This window comes from Lepisosteus platostomus, chromosome 17 (assembly GCF_059453375.1).
Source record: "Lepisosteus platostomus isolate fLepPlt1 chromosome 17, fLepPlt1.hap1, whole genome shotgun sequence".
In the NCBI taxonomy this organism is placed as follows: domain Eukaryota; kingdom Metazoa; phylum Chordata; class Actinopteri; order Semionotiformes; family Lepisosteidae; genus Lepisosteus; species Lepisosteus platostomus.
Window position 1 is genome coordinate 17,737,126 of NC_142627.1, and position 15,810 is coordinate 17,752,935.

The 15,810-nt window shown below is 38.3% G+C and overlaps 1 protein-coding gene across 1 annotated transcript in view; it reads right to left on the reverse strand.

Moving 5' to 3' along the window:
* Window positions 1-13,952, reverse strand: part of epas1b (endothelial PAS domain protein 1b) — a 51,361-nt gene extending 37,409 nt beyond the window's left edge. The window contains exon 1 of the mRNA XM_088610274.1: window positions 13,305-13,952. Coding sequence (XP_088466400.1) covers window positions 13,305-13,330 — 26 coding nt within the window. The 5' untranslated portion in view covers window positions 13,331-13,952. The remainder of the gene's footprint in view (window positions 1-13,304) is intronic.
* Window positions 13,953-15,810: the final 1,858 nt, after the last annotated feature.

The window sequence follows — 15,810 nt, forward strand, 5'->3', positions numbered from 1 at the left end:
AATGAATAATTGATCCAGGCGTTAAACACACTTTTTATTACAATGTACTTACTGTTTTACATGTACTGTCAGACTTCAGGCTTTATCACAAAGCCTCAATCTGACTTGGAGTTCAGGAATAAAAGCCTGAACATAATTTGATTTAAAGCTCTCTAACTATACTCATTAAAACACATAGCTCTGCAGATTAAACAGTGGTTTAAAGTGGAATTCTAGGAATGGAAATCCCATGGCCTGGCACTGCTTTCAACTACAGCTTAAAATGGATTTACATCCTCTGACTGACTGAACACAGGTTTGTTAGCCAGGCAAGTTCCTTGAAGCTGGAAGAGTCCCAACTGCTTCACACAAGGAAACCCCAGCCCATCTTCTAAGGAATGATCTGGAACATTACATACTGACATGAGAGAAATTCATTTCATTTCGTTTTCAAGTATACACGTACACCAATTTATTTCTCTATTATAAATGGGGAAGGGCTTAGATAAATTCTATCTGTTATGGAAGCATACATTTCAAGCTCATGAAGACAAAAAACGACTCTAAACAGACTCTAGAATTAGTAATTACATGCATCATTACAACCTGGATTATGATGCGTAGGAATTCATATTGTACAGTAATATGTAAAAGTATTCAGACCCTTGCACAATTTTCATATGTTGTTGCTTTAAAGCTTGCAGTCATGACACTGGGATGTAGAAATTCTAAGTTATATTCACAACTTAATCCACAAATTCAAAGACCACAAATTTAAAAAAAACATAATGTGAAAGAAAAATGCAAATGGAATGATTGCAGGAGTATTCAAACCTTTTACTGTGGCAAACCTAAACTAATGTAGGTACACAAAATTACCTTAACAGGCCACACAATTAGTTTATTAGTCTTTGTCTGTATGCAGTAATTATTTAATAATAAAAGCACCTGTCTGTGTAGGGTCCCTGAGACAGGAAGTGAATTTCAAGCAAGGATTCAACCATGAATGATCTTTAAAAACAACTTAGAGATTCACTCCTTAATCTGTCTGAACCACTGGGCAAGGAGAATTAAGAATGCCAACCATGAGGCCAATGGTGATGTTGAAAGAGCTAGAGTTCAATGGCTGATGAGAGTAAATGTCCCACCCACTCCACCAAGCTGGCCTGACTGCAAAACTGATCTCAAATTCTACATGAAGCCTGCAACAAAGCATTAAAGTGATACTGCAAACATGCACCAAAAGCTTCTGTGGTCAAACAAGATAAAAGTGGAACTTTTTGGTCTGAATGCAAAGTGTTACATCTGATGGAAACCCAACACTTGATTAACCCCATCCCTACTGTCGCGAAAAGAGGTAGCAGAATTGTGTTATAGTTCTGCTTCTCATCAGCATGGAGCGGGAAGCTTGTCAAGACTGAAAAGAACAAAGATGGGGCAGAGAATTGGCAGTTCTTAAAGGAAATCACCTTTCAGCAGGACAGTGACCCAAAGCACAAGGGCACAGCTACACTGGAGTCATTTAAGAATAAGAAAGTGAATGTTTCTGAGTGACCCATGTCTTATTAAGAATCTGTTTAAAGACTTGAAAATTCTTTGTTGTTGTCCGTAAGTGATCCTCAAGCAACAAATACCTTGAAGAATGGTCAGGGTCTTAGGATATGCCAAAAAGGCGTATTTTCGCCCAATATTGAGCTAGCTCAATGAACAGTAGCTCATCTTACCGGGAGAATTCAGTTTAAGTATTCAGGTTTTGAAGAAAATAGTAAGTTTAAAAACTGTGTTTGCATCTTTTTGTAATGGGTCTGAATAATTTTGCTAGGTCCTGTCACAAACAACACTGAGAATAACTTTGTGTTCCCTTTTTATAAATGCCTAGAACGAGCAGATAAGGAAACAAAACAAGATTTCTATTTCATTGTTAACAACCAGCAATATGATGAACACAGAGGTGCTTCAGTACATTAAGAATCAAAGTCCACAGAGCTTTAGTTGGCAGCAAAGTGAAATCCCTGAGGATAAGCCTTGTCGGATGATCTTCTGTTCCCTCTCGCTGCAGGTGAAAGAGGGGCTACAGACAACCACAGGTTTTCTTAGAAGTCAGCCTGTGATTTGGCCCGATGGGCAGAATTGCAAACACTTTTTATCCTTAAATATGTTTAAATATTTAAACCAGGTGTAAACGTATGGTCTCCATGACTATACCCATATTTGCTTTATGTCCTGGAGAGAGTAGCCTGGAGAAAAATCTGTAAAGATCTTTTTCCAAACTTTTTTAGCATTAATACATTTTGATAAGCTTACATTTATCTTGTTGTACAGGGAATTTCCAATGGCCCATGCAGAGTGTGTATGTTAACATATGTATTTAAGCATCAGAGTGGTTAGAATCAATATCTTTTTAAGGCCTAAAGAGTAAAATGTCTCATATGTTGCTGTAAAAAAAGATCAAAGTTGTCATTTCCCTCCGCCATTTTCAAAACGCTTTACCCAATTCAAGGTCATGGGGGAACTGGAGCCTGTCCTGGCAAGCAACAGGCACAAACATCGTCTGTTTCAAATCATTATTTGAGAATGAGGAGCAAACTAATTTGATGTTATATTTGTCCCAGTCAGGAATAGTTCTTTTAACATGCTTTTTTTAAAAGCCACATTCATAAAACAAACCAACTGGTCAGACGCAGCAACTTCTGAACAAAATCTTGGCAAGCTTCTCGAAAGACGTCGTGCATAAAAGAAATCATCCAAGATAAAGATTAAAATTTGGAAATTCACACAGAAAACATCTGTCAATGCTTCCAGTCCCTCTGACAGAATCTTGACCGGTAACGGACACCTGGCTAAAATATGTTGATGAAGGAAAGGGCTCTCCTTAAAATTAGGTCAGAGCTTTCTGTGCTCCCTTCCATGAGTCTGAATGAATTGAAATCGCACTTATAAAGTTGTTCGGAAGCAAAAGAGAACAGAGGAGCTGCTGTGTGAAACAGAAGGACAGCAAATGCCAACAGAGAGGACACTGTACAAAGGAGCCTGAAGTGCAGGGCTTGTCTACAGACAGGCTGGGCACAAGCCCAGTCACACACTGCGGTACATGAAGCCTTCTATAAGCAGAATTTAGGTATCTGAAAGAAGAACAATAGAGGTTAAAAAACAAAATCTAAAAACATCTACAGGAGATTGTTACTACTATGATAAATTAAATATTAATCTATAATAACCACAGCTTCAAATTCTAAATTTTCTTCACCATTATAGCAATTGTGAAATGCAGACAGTTGTCGGTTAAATCTCTTCCAGGTGCATCAAGGCTGAACAAAACAAATTCCAGGCATGTACCACATGTCTCTCATGTTTTAAAACTCCACATTTTGAAACTTTCTCTAAAGAAAACAATCAATTTGTTCTAGAGAGATTGTGATCAGGTAAGTCCTGGAGCTAATGGGTTCAAGTTATCACTTTCTGAGTCCTTGCCAAAGTCCATCTGTCTGCAGGTGCTAATTGAAGAGAAGGCAGTTGTCTGAAAATGCTGATTTGGAAGGGGAAGATGAAAACTACTCTAAAGTAAATTTAAGTAAATTATAAAGAAAAATGTCATTGAGGTGGTTAGTTCTGAATCAGGGTTCAAGACAACATTTAATATTTTTGATTTGATGGATTCCTGAGAGTTAACCCAAATAAGCAATGGAATGAAATCAATATGCTCTATATGAGACTATAATTACAACATACAGCCACTTAAACACTTTGTACAAACAATGTGCTCAGAGGAATCGTGAATAGACAGCATGATTTATCCTGGCTTCACCAGGTGTTTTAAACAACCAACATTTTTGCTCAGTTTGCTATGCTTCCAGACTGGAGCAGTAGGGACTTCACATGATGTCACAAAATAATTTCAGGCTAACTGATAATGATAAACTTAGATACCTAGTCAGAATTAAAGGATTTTTTAAATGGCTGATTGATGGCAATGTCTTTTCTTCTCCAATAGATGCATCTTCTACGGCAGATGTATCAGGTCAGGGGTCTCCACTCATTGGTCATGTAGCTTTCTTTTCAAATCTGCTGTGAGCCCCCAAAAGTCAAAAAAGCAGAATTAGAGGAAAACTCATAGTACCTTGAAAAAGCCCTCACCAGGCCACCTCTGGGGCTAGGGCACAGCAGGGTGTCCAGTAATATCAGCACAATTAATGACACTCGCCCAGGCCCAGGCAAGGCTCTACAGTTCATCGCTGATGTCTTAATGGAGGGAAACCAGAAGTGGGCATGAGAACAAACTGTACCACCTGCTAAAACACAAGAGCAGGGGGAGGGCTTCGTTCCTCCATCAGTAGATGTTCCGCAAATGACTTATCAAAGACAGTCTAGCTTTTATTTCATTACCTTGCCTAGCAGACAAAAAGAAAACAAGTTTATTTTGCAGCTGGACCAGCACTTGGTGTGTCCATTAGCTAGGCTCTGATGATGGAAAATTGGCCACTTGACCACGTGTCCTCAACATGCATTAAGCCTTGCAGCTAAGCTGTGTTCCCCATTTGTTCTTTGCAAAGAAGCCCATTAGTGTTTATTAGAATTTTCCCCATAATTACTCTCAGAGACTCTCAATTAAATAAAGTGCAGCTATTAATCTTGCAGGGGGACTATATTAACGTCCATTATGTGCTGTGTATTATTCGTTGCAGGGGTTCTGAAACAGGAAAACAAAATAGATACATCTGGGGCTTAAAAATGCAAAAGATCTAATTCATAATTAACTATTGTTATCGGGAATATGAACAATTGAAAAGTGTGGGTTGAAAACATGTTGTGTAAATGAGCGATCCAACAAATAAAGCATTTGTTTTTAGAATGTAATATGCTGCTTCATCATGCAACAAATGCCCCTTCTCCTCCCTTCCTTGATTATATAAGACCTTCCTGTAATTACTCCTGTGGTTTTGAATCACCATAATCCTGTTTTTGGAACAAGGAATCTGAACATGAACAAGCGCAGCATTTATTTTTAATTAAACTGAAACTGCATCTACGAATCTACTAGAGTTTGACCTTCTCAGTCTCAGGTCAAAAAATTACAATGAAAAAAGTCCCACATAATTCCAAATAACCAGAGTCAAGACATTGTTGTAAAGTCTGCATTGTGTAATATTTTGTATGAATAGTAATCACACTTATTGATTCATTACTTCCATATTTTCTGAACTTTCATGACAATAGCCACTTATACCCGATAAATGAGCTCTTTAATCTCAGCATGACACCTCAACCAAGCTTACTACAGGTAATTCATGTATTTGAAGGCAGGTCATGTTACGTACTGTACATTGACCTCTGTGTTTATTAACTCCTGAAGGTCTGAGCATATAACTTGAACAGCTAACACAACATTTTAAAGAATTAAAAAAAGCAGGAATCACAACTCAAGTTACTACAGGCTGCATTTAAGTGACATCAGGACAGCTCAAAAGAAACCGGTACAGTTAAGAACTGTCTTACAAAATACAAGGCACAGCAAAAACAGGAAAACCAAATGAATGCTTAAGCATTATATTCAATTTCTTTTCATGATCTTTACTTCTTGAACTCCTTACAAGACCACGAGAGAATTAAGGTGCAATACCTTTCAGTCCATTTACATTACTAAACCAAAAATGGAAAGAAACATGAGAGAAAGCAGAAGGATTCCCTGTTCCTTTACAAACTCCACTCACAGAGCTGTCTCCTGATGCTGGGACCAGTTATGCTATCAGTTTGTAAACACATATTTCAGACGAAGGGTTTATCAGATGAACAGAGCATTGCCAGGAGTCAAATGGAGGCAACATGCACTTCTCCACGTAAACAGTTTCCATGGCAATATCCGGTATTATTTGACGGCTATCTAGTGACTACCACAAAAGCAGAAAAATAACCAAAGACCAAACTCTAAAAGAAAAAAACAACAAGCGAGACATGTCAGAAATTGTATAAGCGTCCTGTATGAGGCTTACGGTTAACAGCCATCATTACAGGATGAAAGAGCAAATGCTTAAATGCTGTGAAACAAAATGTGACAATATAGGAATACAAAGCTATAAATTAATTTTCTGTATTGTACCAGCATTCTTTAAAGAACATGTCTTTTAGTCAAAGCTATTTGAAGTCTGAGTTCTAGTTACATTTTTTAATAAGGGTTATTTTTTTAATGACAGCAACACAAGCTTACTTCTGCTGCGCATCAAAAGACCAGAACAAAACAGTAATAAAAATGTATTTTAAATACAAATAAGGCACAGAAATGAGAATATTAATGAAGAGGCACAACGTACAAAACAGGGTTCCGGGAGAGATGTATTAACTCAGCAAGAGAAGCCGAATGAGATCCCTGTGCCTTGCGTCTCCACTTTGCATCTTCTCTTCAGCTTTCCAAGTTACAGCTGGAGGGGGACTAATGTGCTCATATCATATTGAAAACGGCCTCAGAGCAACCTCGCACATGTGCAACACAGACAGGGGCAGAGGCAAGAAGCTCTTCATTAGTACACCTCATACAGAGCCCAGCAGTAGAGGCCTTGTCTTTCCAGCTCCTGCCTCCATTAATCACTGCGATCCAGCCTCTTAAAATGTTTATTTGAGTTTCACATTTCACGCTACAGGGCTGCTAAGAGAACGTTTGCCAGTGCACAAGCATTTCACTCCAGTAAAAATTCTGAGATGCACCTGTTGCCATAGTCTACAAAACCTATGAAAACCTAAAAAGAAAAGATGTATTTAGGTGTCATGTGGCTGTTAAGAAAACAGCATTTTTTAAGTTATACCCCAAACATCAGCCCTTTGGCATCCGCAGCAAACAGGCTGCAGAATTCTTGTCCTTGAGTCCCCTTCAATCTGCCTAAATGAAAGATGTCCACATTAGGAGCACTCCTGTCATGAGCTTGGCAAGCCGTTAACACAGTCTTATCAATTATTTTGTGAGCACCGTGCTGCAGTACGATTCTGACTGCAGACATTGGCACAGCCAAACTGAAAGAGGCTCCTGCAAGAATAACCTGTGAAAAGAGTTGTGTGCAATAGTGAGTCAGCTTTGTGGTTTGGTAGTATTGTCCTTTTAATCTGTACAGAGAATCTTTTTATTTAACTGGATGTTTGAAACACTACTCTATATTTGTTATTATTATATCTTTGAGAATCGCAGGAGAATCAATGAACTACAATGCCTAGAGTGTACCCGTAGCGTGCATATTTTAATTTAACTGGGAGAAACACAAACACAGAAAATGTTTCCAATCAAAACTAAAACAAAGGCTTTGTTAGCTGTTGGCTGTAGCTCAGAATGTGAAGCTGCATCATGTTCTTCTTGCTGGGTACAGTAACTAACAGAGTATCACTAGGTTGCGAGTGAGTTCAAAGAGTCATCATGGCTCTCAAGCACAAGCAATCAGGACAAACTTTACATTATGCAAGAGTGAACTCAAGGAAGCATTATGCAAGTCCGCAGGAAATGTTAGGAGACAGCGTTCTGGGTAGGCTTGGCCTGGAATCTGTGTGAACTCAAGGCAAGCATCTTGGGAATAGTAGCCACTTGGGCCAAGTTAAACAGACCACTGACACGGGACAGCACTCCTTAACTCATGAGTTAACAAACTCTAAATATATATACACATCACATAACTGTACTGTATTGTCACATACTGTGGACAAATCAGAGAAAAACAATGTTTGCAATAAAGCTCATGAGCAACAGCTGACAGAACATGCTGAAGGTGCCACTGGTTTATGGCATAAAAACAGTGCCAGGTTGCTCAAGAAGGTTGTTCAAGGAAGAAAGGACAGGGACAGAGGAATAAAAAACTTCATTCAATACAACTCCACACTTCATTCAGACAGTCACCACCCAAACCCTGTCCTTATGTAATTTTCATAAACAGAGCAGAGGAGTTTGAGTTGTTATCTAAATCAGGGGCTCAAATACAGTGATTTTATTTAATGATAGGTCTAGACAGCTATTTTTTTTATTATTTTTGTTCATGTAGAGTAAATAGAACACACTTCTGAGTGATACAGGATTGTTTGCCCTTTATTTTTGGTTAGCTTATTATTTCCAAACTTCCATAATCCCCATCACGACATAACTCATTTTGATTTTGGCCCTAAAATATGGCAAAACTCTACTTTGACAGCCAAGGAGCATTTATTCAGTACACCAGCTTTCTACCTGTATGTATTGAAACACACAATGATAAAACAACAGCAGTAGCCAAGATACACAAAATATGTTGTGAAATTTAGGGAAACATTTTATGCAAGTGCCGTGACAAAGGTCACTTAAAGCATTTCAGTTTCTCTGTAAGCTCAGAGACAATTAACGCTCTAGTAATCAAACAGTTCCCAATATTACTGGCACAAAGGCAGGTGGCATAGTGCCAGATGACACTCTGTACATGCTGACTGAAATGCTGAATTGACAGTATAGCCTTTTTTCTTCCAAATGAGTGACTTTCTCTAGTAGGAGAAAGCAGGCCAAACTGAATTGCAAGGTAAAATGTCTGTTGTTTTTTTTTAAACAAACTTTAAAATATCATGGTAAACTATAAAAAGTACATACTGTACAACTATAAAATAAAAAGCACACAACTGAACACTGCTTGATTACTATTTCTGGTACTGGTGGAAGACAAATTCCCGTTTGAATTGTATCATTTTGATTTCATTGTCCTATTTTTCTAAAGTCCCCTGCAGTTCACCGATATAGAGAGCTTTCTTGTTGCTACAGCCCTTGCAACTCTTCACAGTTCAGTCACACGGCCTACTTTGCATCTGCCAAGAATAGAAACTGATTTTGCGTGAACTTGGCGTTAGTTTTTCTTTTTGCGGCAGTTTTGTTTTCTAAAATGACACTTGATTTTTTATGAAGGAAGAGGGACTTTGATGAGTTCTTTGCTGATGTCTTTACGGAAACGCCACAAAAACGTGACATTATCAGCCGATGTTCAGAAGGGCTCTCACTGACTACGAGTCAAATCCAGATTTTACTGTACCTTGCAAAGTTAAAACGAACTGTCGCTTATTCCAAGAACAATGATTGCTGTTAAAAGAAAAAAATAGGTCAAACAGACAAAGACATCACCTTTGAGATGCACACATTCTTAACTCCTAAATACAGGCTAGATTACCCCTTATTTTGCTTTTTGTTTTTCCTGTATAAGCAAAAGAGCCTAAGGAACCCAAAAATGGATCATCTAGTGTAATCAATAAGACACCATCCAACAATGGAATAGGTTTATTCCACTCTGAAAAGAGAAGGTTACATTTCTGTGGAGCTTTCTTCGGGTGTAAGCACGAAAGCACAGCCAAAACATTGCTTTCTTCTCTTTTCAGCATGGAATAAACCTATTACTTGTTCCTTTGCAGCCTACGCATACTGATGCAGCTACCCACCCGAACAACATCCAACAATGTCAACAACAACAAAAACACTGATTAATAAAAGCATACAGATGGAAATTGAGTGAGACCTGACACCCAGGTTGAAGGCTCCTGGTTGGAGGGTGACCTGTACATCAGTCAGATTCTTACCAAAAGCCCCAATAATTAAAACAGTGGTAGGTCTCTGTCTGGCTCCTAAGCAGGTACCACCCTAATCACTTCTCCACACAAATCAAAGAAAAATGCTGAGTCGGAATTCTCGGCCTGCACTGGGAAGGTCAGGATTCGGGCCTCTCCTCTTATTGAAGATCAAGCCTCAAAGACAGTGCAGGGCAACTAAAACAACTTTGCTTCTTGCCAGACAAAACATTCGTCGAGCTCTTTTTACTGCGGGGAATATGGGACGCTTGCTGTGTCATGCAGCCAATGGTGAATTACTACGAACAAGCCTTTTTCCCACCACGAAGCATGGGGAACTGTTGCCCCTGAGCAAAATTAAATCGAATAAAAAAAGGGGAAAAATACAGATATCTAAGCAGAGAAATATTTTAACCTAAGAAATGCAGACGAGTTGAAATCATGTTAACATGATACCTACATGGAAAGATGGAAAATGAAGCATTTGTATAATCTTAATATAATAAATAATTATAATCCTAACAGTACAACTAATAAACTGGTTTAACAATAAAACTTGTGAAAATATCTATTTTAATCAGTGCCAAGTCTCTTGCATCACCTTAGTTCTTAGTTCTGACCGACCCAAACCAACACCAGGGTGAACAGTCCAGGTCTTCAGAGACCTCCGGATCCTAATCTCGGGGTATCTGATTTATCTCCCTCTAGTGGGAAGGTTACTTGTTATACAGGTGAAACACATAACCTTGGTAGATTTTCTTAATTGCTGGAGACAATCTTCAGTTCCAACAACCCAGAACACACCTGAAATACCACAGAAGACCTCAATATGATAAAACTTTTAGATTTCCACCAATTCTCCACTTGGGGAAATAGAAATACCAATCTTTTTTAAGTTCTGAAAAAGACAGTTCAGCTCCCACACTGTATATGACTATGGACAATCCTTCAAATTAATTTGTTTATCTCTGGCCTGCTAACAAAAATAGGGAGGCACTACAAAAACTGCAATTACAGAGATATTAGTAATTTGCTCAACATTTACTTCAGCCATGGAGAGATTTAGCTGTTAAGAAACATTCAGGTTTATTTAGGTGGGTATGCACATTTTTTCTTGACCATTTACAGTTTTTATATTTATCTACATTACACAATACTTTCATGAACTCTTCAATAAAAACAGTTCATACATTATACATGTTAATAAGCCATTGCCAATCTGATTTTATTGCAAGGTACAAGTTTATAAAAACTGACCTGCTTGATGTACAGAACTATTACTGAATTGCTTATAAAATACGTTTCTCATTTTGTTGAGCTGTGAAATAGTAGCTATTCAAAACTGCCCAGGCTTTTAAATGTAGGTACTGGGTCTAACAATAACAACGAGAGCTAAACTGTTATTTTACTAATTATATTTGGAAACTGCAAAACATGAATATGTCATGTAATGAAAACTGAGGAAGAAATATAAACACAGCTGGATTGCAAGCTTTATAGAGGAACAACCGGGTTACCAGCGTACTTAAGAGCTCATGCCTAGGAAGAGAAACAGTAAATGAACTCTAGTATCCCCTAAGCAAATGATAGAAGATATTCTATTCTCATAATATGGACTATACCCTGCAGATATTAGGATTCACAAATATGAAATAAAATGTCATTTCACCACAGAAAAACTGGATGATCTGCCAGCTATGATGAAATCTGAATCACAGTGCCTGTAACTATTCCTTACTATTGTCAAAATATTAGGATTACATAAACTTGCAGACTATCTTTTAAGGATCCACAACATATATTTGTTCACTTCTGAATGGCGATCACAGTGCTAGGCCTTAATTGTGCTTGAGAGATCAGAGCAATTACTAAATCTTCAAGATCTGGAAGATGCAAGTCCATTTCTTAAAGTCTCAAACAAAGGGTTTGAAGACCGAACCTAGTTTGATAAAAGAAACAAAACGTGTTAACATGGCGTATGGATAAACTCACACAGCCTTGGCCTGTGAGGGAGGAAAGGCTATAGTGAACGATCATTCCTCGCACTCCACTTCCTGGGCCTGTTTCAGTTTGGTAACATGAAGCATTTCAAAACTGTATTTCAGACTGATGGAAACAAACGGAAAAAAAAAACACAAAACATAAATCAAATGGATGACTCAATATGTTCCTGAGTGCAGTATAGATGCTGCCATCTTTTAGTATGGTATACAAACCGAAGTCATACTGCGAGCGAATTTATTGTGTTATTACTAGAGCCACTAAGTACACATTTTCCCCATCATACACATTGCAAAATCTTCACATACTTTTTAAATAGTTGTATTGTACAGTTTTGCTTGTAACAGCCTGATGTTGCAGGCTATATATCCAGTCCTAACAAGTTCTAGTTAAAATGTATATAATTTTACTTACAGAAGAATTACAAACTGAAACAGAGGACATTTAATGTGTAAATGTTATGTACAACGATGGAAATTAACATTTTGTTCTAATAACCTGTCAAATGCAAAGTACAGAAATGCATACAATAAAATACTTACAGAATTACATAGTATTGTGACTTTACAAATCAATTACACATACTGTAGTTTCCCAGTGTTACGGTCTCCCATACGGTATGCAACTAATGGGAAAGGTCATAAATTGCAAACCTGATAACTTCTTGAAATAAGAACAGCTAAAGTACTTAATATTTTAAAAGATCCCTATCTTATTTATTACACTTATTATTGGATATTTATTTTATTCCACTGGGTATGAGGATGAATACAGTATAAAACGAAAAAGATTTTTCAGAATCACTTCACTTTTGCAGCCGAGACAATTAAATGAATAATACCATATTCTAAGGGTTAAAAACATGAAAAGGTAACCGTGTGCGCAATGATTTATGTTGCTTTACCGCAGATTACAGTATATTAAAATGCTGAGACACACAAATAACTCTGCCATCACATTTTATGACAGAATTGGTCAATGCTTTGCAACTACTACAGCTCGAAAACAGTGTCCTAATCACCTCACATCGACCTGTCACTGTATTTTACCTCTACGCTTTGTTTCACCTGTTGTTAATTAACCTGCGTATTAACTTGGGCCACATAACAGCCGCACGGTACCAGAGACTCGAACAGGTCGCCTCTGCTCACACTCCTCCGTGGTATACCAATCAAATCAGAGATCAAAGTTTAGATTTAAAAAAAGAATCCCGTAAACAGCAGCAGAGCAAAAAAAAAAAACAAGTTTAACCATTAAACTCTAAATCAATATTACAATATTTATTTTTGTAATGGTAGCATATATCTTCTGGAACTGGTACTGTATGTCGGACACATTTGGTGTTGAACAAGATCGCAGTATCTGTAACAGGCTGTACCGCGACAAAATGTACAGTATGTACATCATATAATAAATTAAGACGGCATATAAATACCGTGCATATCGCAGCTGCACGCCACATACACACATTTGAAAGAAAAATATTCAGCGCAAATCCTTTCACTTTACATCGCATAAGAGGTCCGGATCATAAGGTATAAGCTCATATCATTACATTTGTTTTGCTGCCCTTGTCAGAAGGTTGACAGCAGTTTCTTAAACTTCACTACAGTATGTTCTCCCTGCAGCGCAACAAGTCCTATTAACAGCAGCGTCAGTGATCTTGGTTACATCGGTCCTCACGTTATGTCCATTGCAAAGACATTGTGCTTGCCAAGACAGTAACTCAATCGAAACATTAAAAAAAAACCCATGTTAAATACTGTATGAAAAATGCACCCTACCTCTTTTTTTCTTTTTCAGCGGTCATGGTGGTCGAAATATTACTGAACACGTCCTTTATCAAATCCCGTGTCCTCCAGAAATTCCAGCGGTGCTTTTGAAAAGTTTTCACAATAGAAAAAAAAATAATAATGGAAAAAAAAAACTACCGAAAAAAATAGCTGCTAGCTAACGGTAATGATGAAAGGAGAACGTAACTAATAAACACTAGCAATATCCATTTATAATGAAGAGAGACCTTTTGTCATCGGGAGGGGGGCTATACAGTCTCGGAACACTGCCGAGGATTGTACAGCCTCTCTCTTACTAACGAGCAGAAATCTGGAAAGGCTGGTGCTGCGCTGTAAGGTTTCTGTTTTCAGCCCTCTGTCAAAGTTGTTTCGCTGAGTTTTCGCACTGGGAAAGTTCCAGCCCTTGTCCCCCAGCCACTGTTCCCTGCACTCAGCTGGACTGCTGACAGCAAGTTAATGTGCGCGCCGTGATTGGCGAGCACCCAGCCGAGACCCTCCCTCGGCAGACACACACACACACACCGCCTTTGCCCCCGTCTTCCCCGGGACGTGGGGGCGGGACAGCGCTATAGGTGAGCTCATTTGCTGTCGGCTCTGTGAGGTACGGTACGCTTTTCACTTCAGCCTCGCCGCAGCGAAGAGTTGCGCCTCATCATTCAATTCGCCCGCCGGCCGGAGTTCGCAGGTGCACCAGGTCACTAATCTGGGTGCTCTGCTTACCTCGCATGCGGGAGTTATCGCCTGCAACCTGGGTTATCTCCGTTTAGCCAAGAGGGGCTGTGCTATGGATGCCAGTGTCTTTTCACTAACTGTAAAACGAGATTCACTTACTGTTAAACGTGTTGAACCAGATTCTAGAAATACTATTTAAAGAAGAGGGCATGGCTGGAGTGTCCAGTCGTTTAAAAAGTCACTATAATTATTTTTTTAAATCGCCTTATTGAATCAGAGGGCAATAAATGCATTTGACTAAATTGTGATTAAGCGAAGAAGTAGCAAGGACCAATTCATATCTGGATGGCAGAACGAAATGGAAAATAAAAAAAAACACTGAAAAACCCACATCGTAGTGTGACATCCACTGTAGTGTCAGAATGCTACATGCAGATCTTGAAAGGTGCAGGGATCCGATTGTTTCATAGCAAAGCGGTTTCTGATATTTTATTTGTAAATACTCTTAAAAATAGTTAAAGTAATTTAAATGCTTAACTAGAGCAATTGTTTTATTATTCACATTGTTTTCACAAAATGTTATTTGAAAGTATTTAAACTATACAGTTATTCCCAAATACATTAGGAATAGTCAAAAAACATTCTAAATGATGTTCGGTACTACATTTTCAAATGATCACTTGATGGTTTAGAAATATAACAAAGGAGTAGCAGAGTAAATAAGCATGTTTATTTAAACTTCATAACTCAGATACAGGAATAAATATGACTTGAGTCCTATACTGTATTGAAACGAGTCCTATACAGTATAATATAAATTGTAACCTTAATACTGTATATAAGATTGTATTTAAATTCCAAAATAAAATATCTGGTTGGATGGTAAATATTTTGACTATTGTTCCTAAAACAGTTACATTGATTAAAATTATAAGAATCACAAAAGTCAACCAACTGTTGTTCCATAGCATTGATTACTTTTGTGAAGGTTTTGAGTCGCTAGTAATTAGGTCTAACAGGGCAGCAGTGAAGGGTGTCCGAGTTTCTGGGATCCAACAGAGAAGGGGATCTCACTGTCCTGGCAGACATGGAGAAGAATGTTAGCTGCACTCTTCACTGCAACTACAGTACAAACAGGTGGGCTGACAAGAAGGCAGACAGCTTGTTTTTCTTAGCAGTGGCAGGCTGGGGAGGTTGTGGCGTTAACTCCTGCTGAAGAAAGGGCAATGACTGTCACTAGCTGCTTTGTGTAGCCTTAAAGCAAAGATCTAGAAGAGCTGCAGGCTTGTAGATTGCTTTAAGACAGGCAATGTACCGTGCAATGAACCTGCTCAGGAAGGTTCTGCATCTGATGTTAAGAATGACATACTGTAGCTATCAATAACATTGAAAGAACCATAGACGAGGAGAATAGTGGTTTTGGAATGGTCACAGGTTCATAAAGGCATTGGGCATCCGTTTTAGTGAGTTTAGAGTCATTGGATATCTCTTTTATTGAGTTTTGTGAATACACTGATCTGTGCTAGTTTCTTTTGTTCAGCTCTTAAGATGTAGCGTGTCATTTTGAGATGTGAGTGTCAGAGTACAGTAGTACCTCATCCAGAATGTGAGCCGCAGTGGTCGACTTGTGGGTTTAGGACATCAGGCACCACGCTTGCGCAAGGTGGGAGAGATTTCTGGGATGTTGAGCGCAGGATTCACGATGGTGGAGGAAATCAAGCAATTTCCCCACGTCAAAATATTTGTGTTTTCTGGAATATAATTAATTAAGGACTTTGCTGTGTGCAATGCTATTAGGATTAAATATTTTATTTTAAATGTTTTA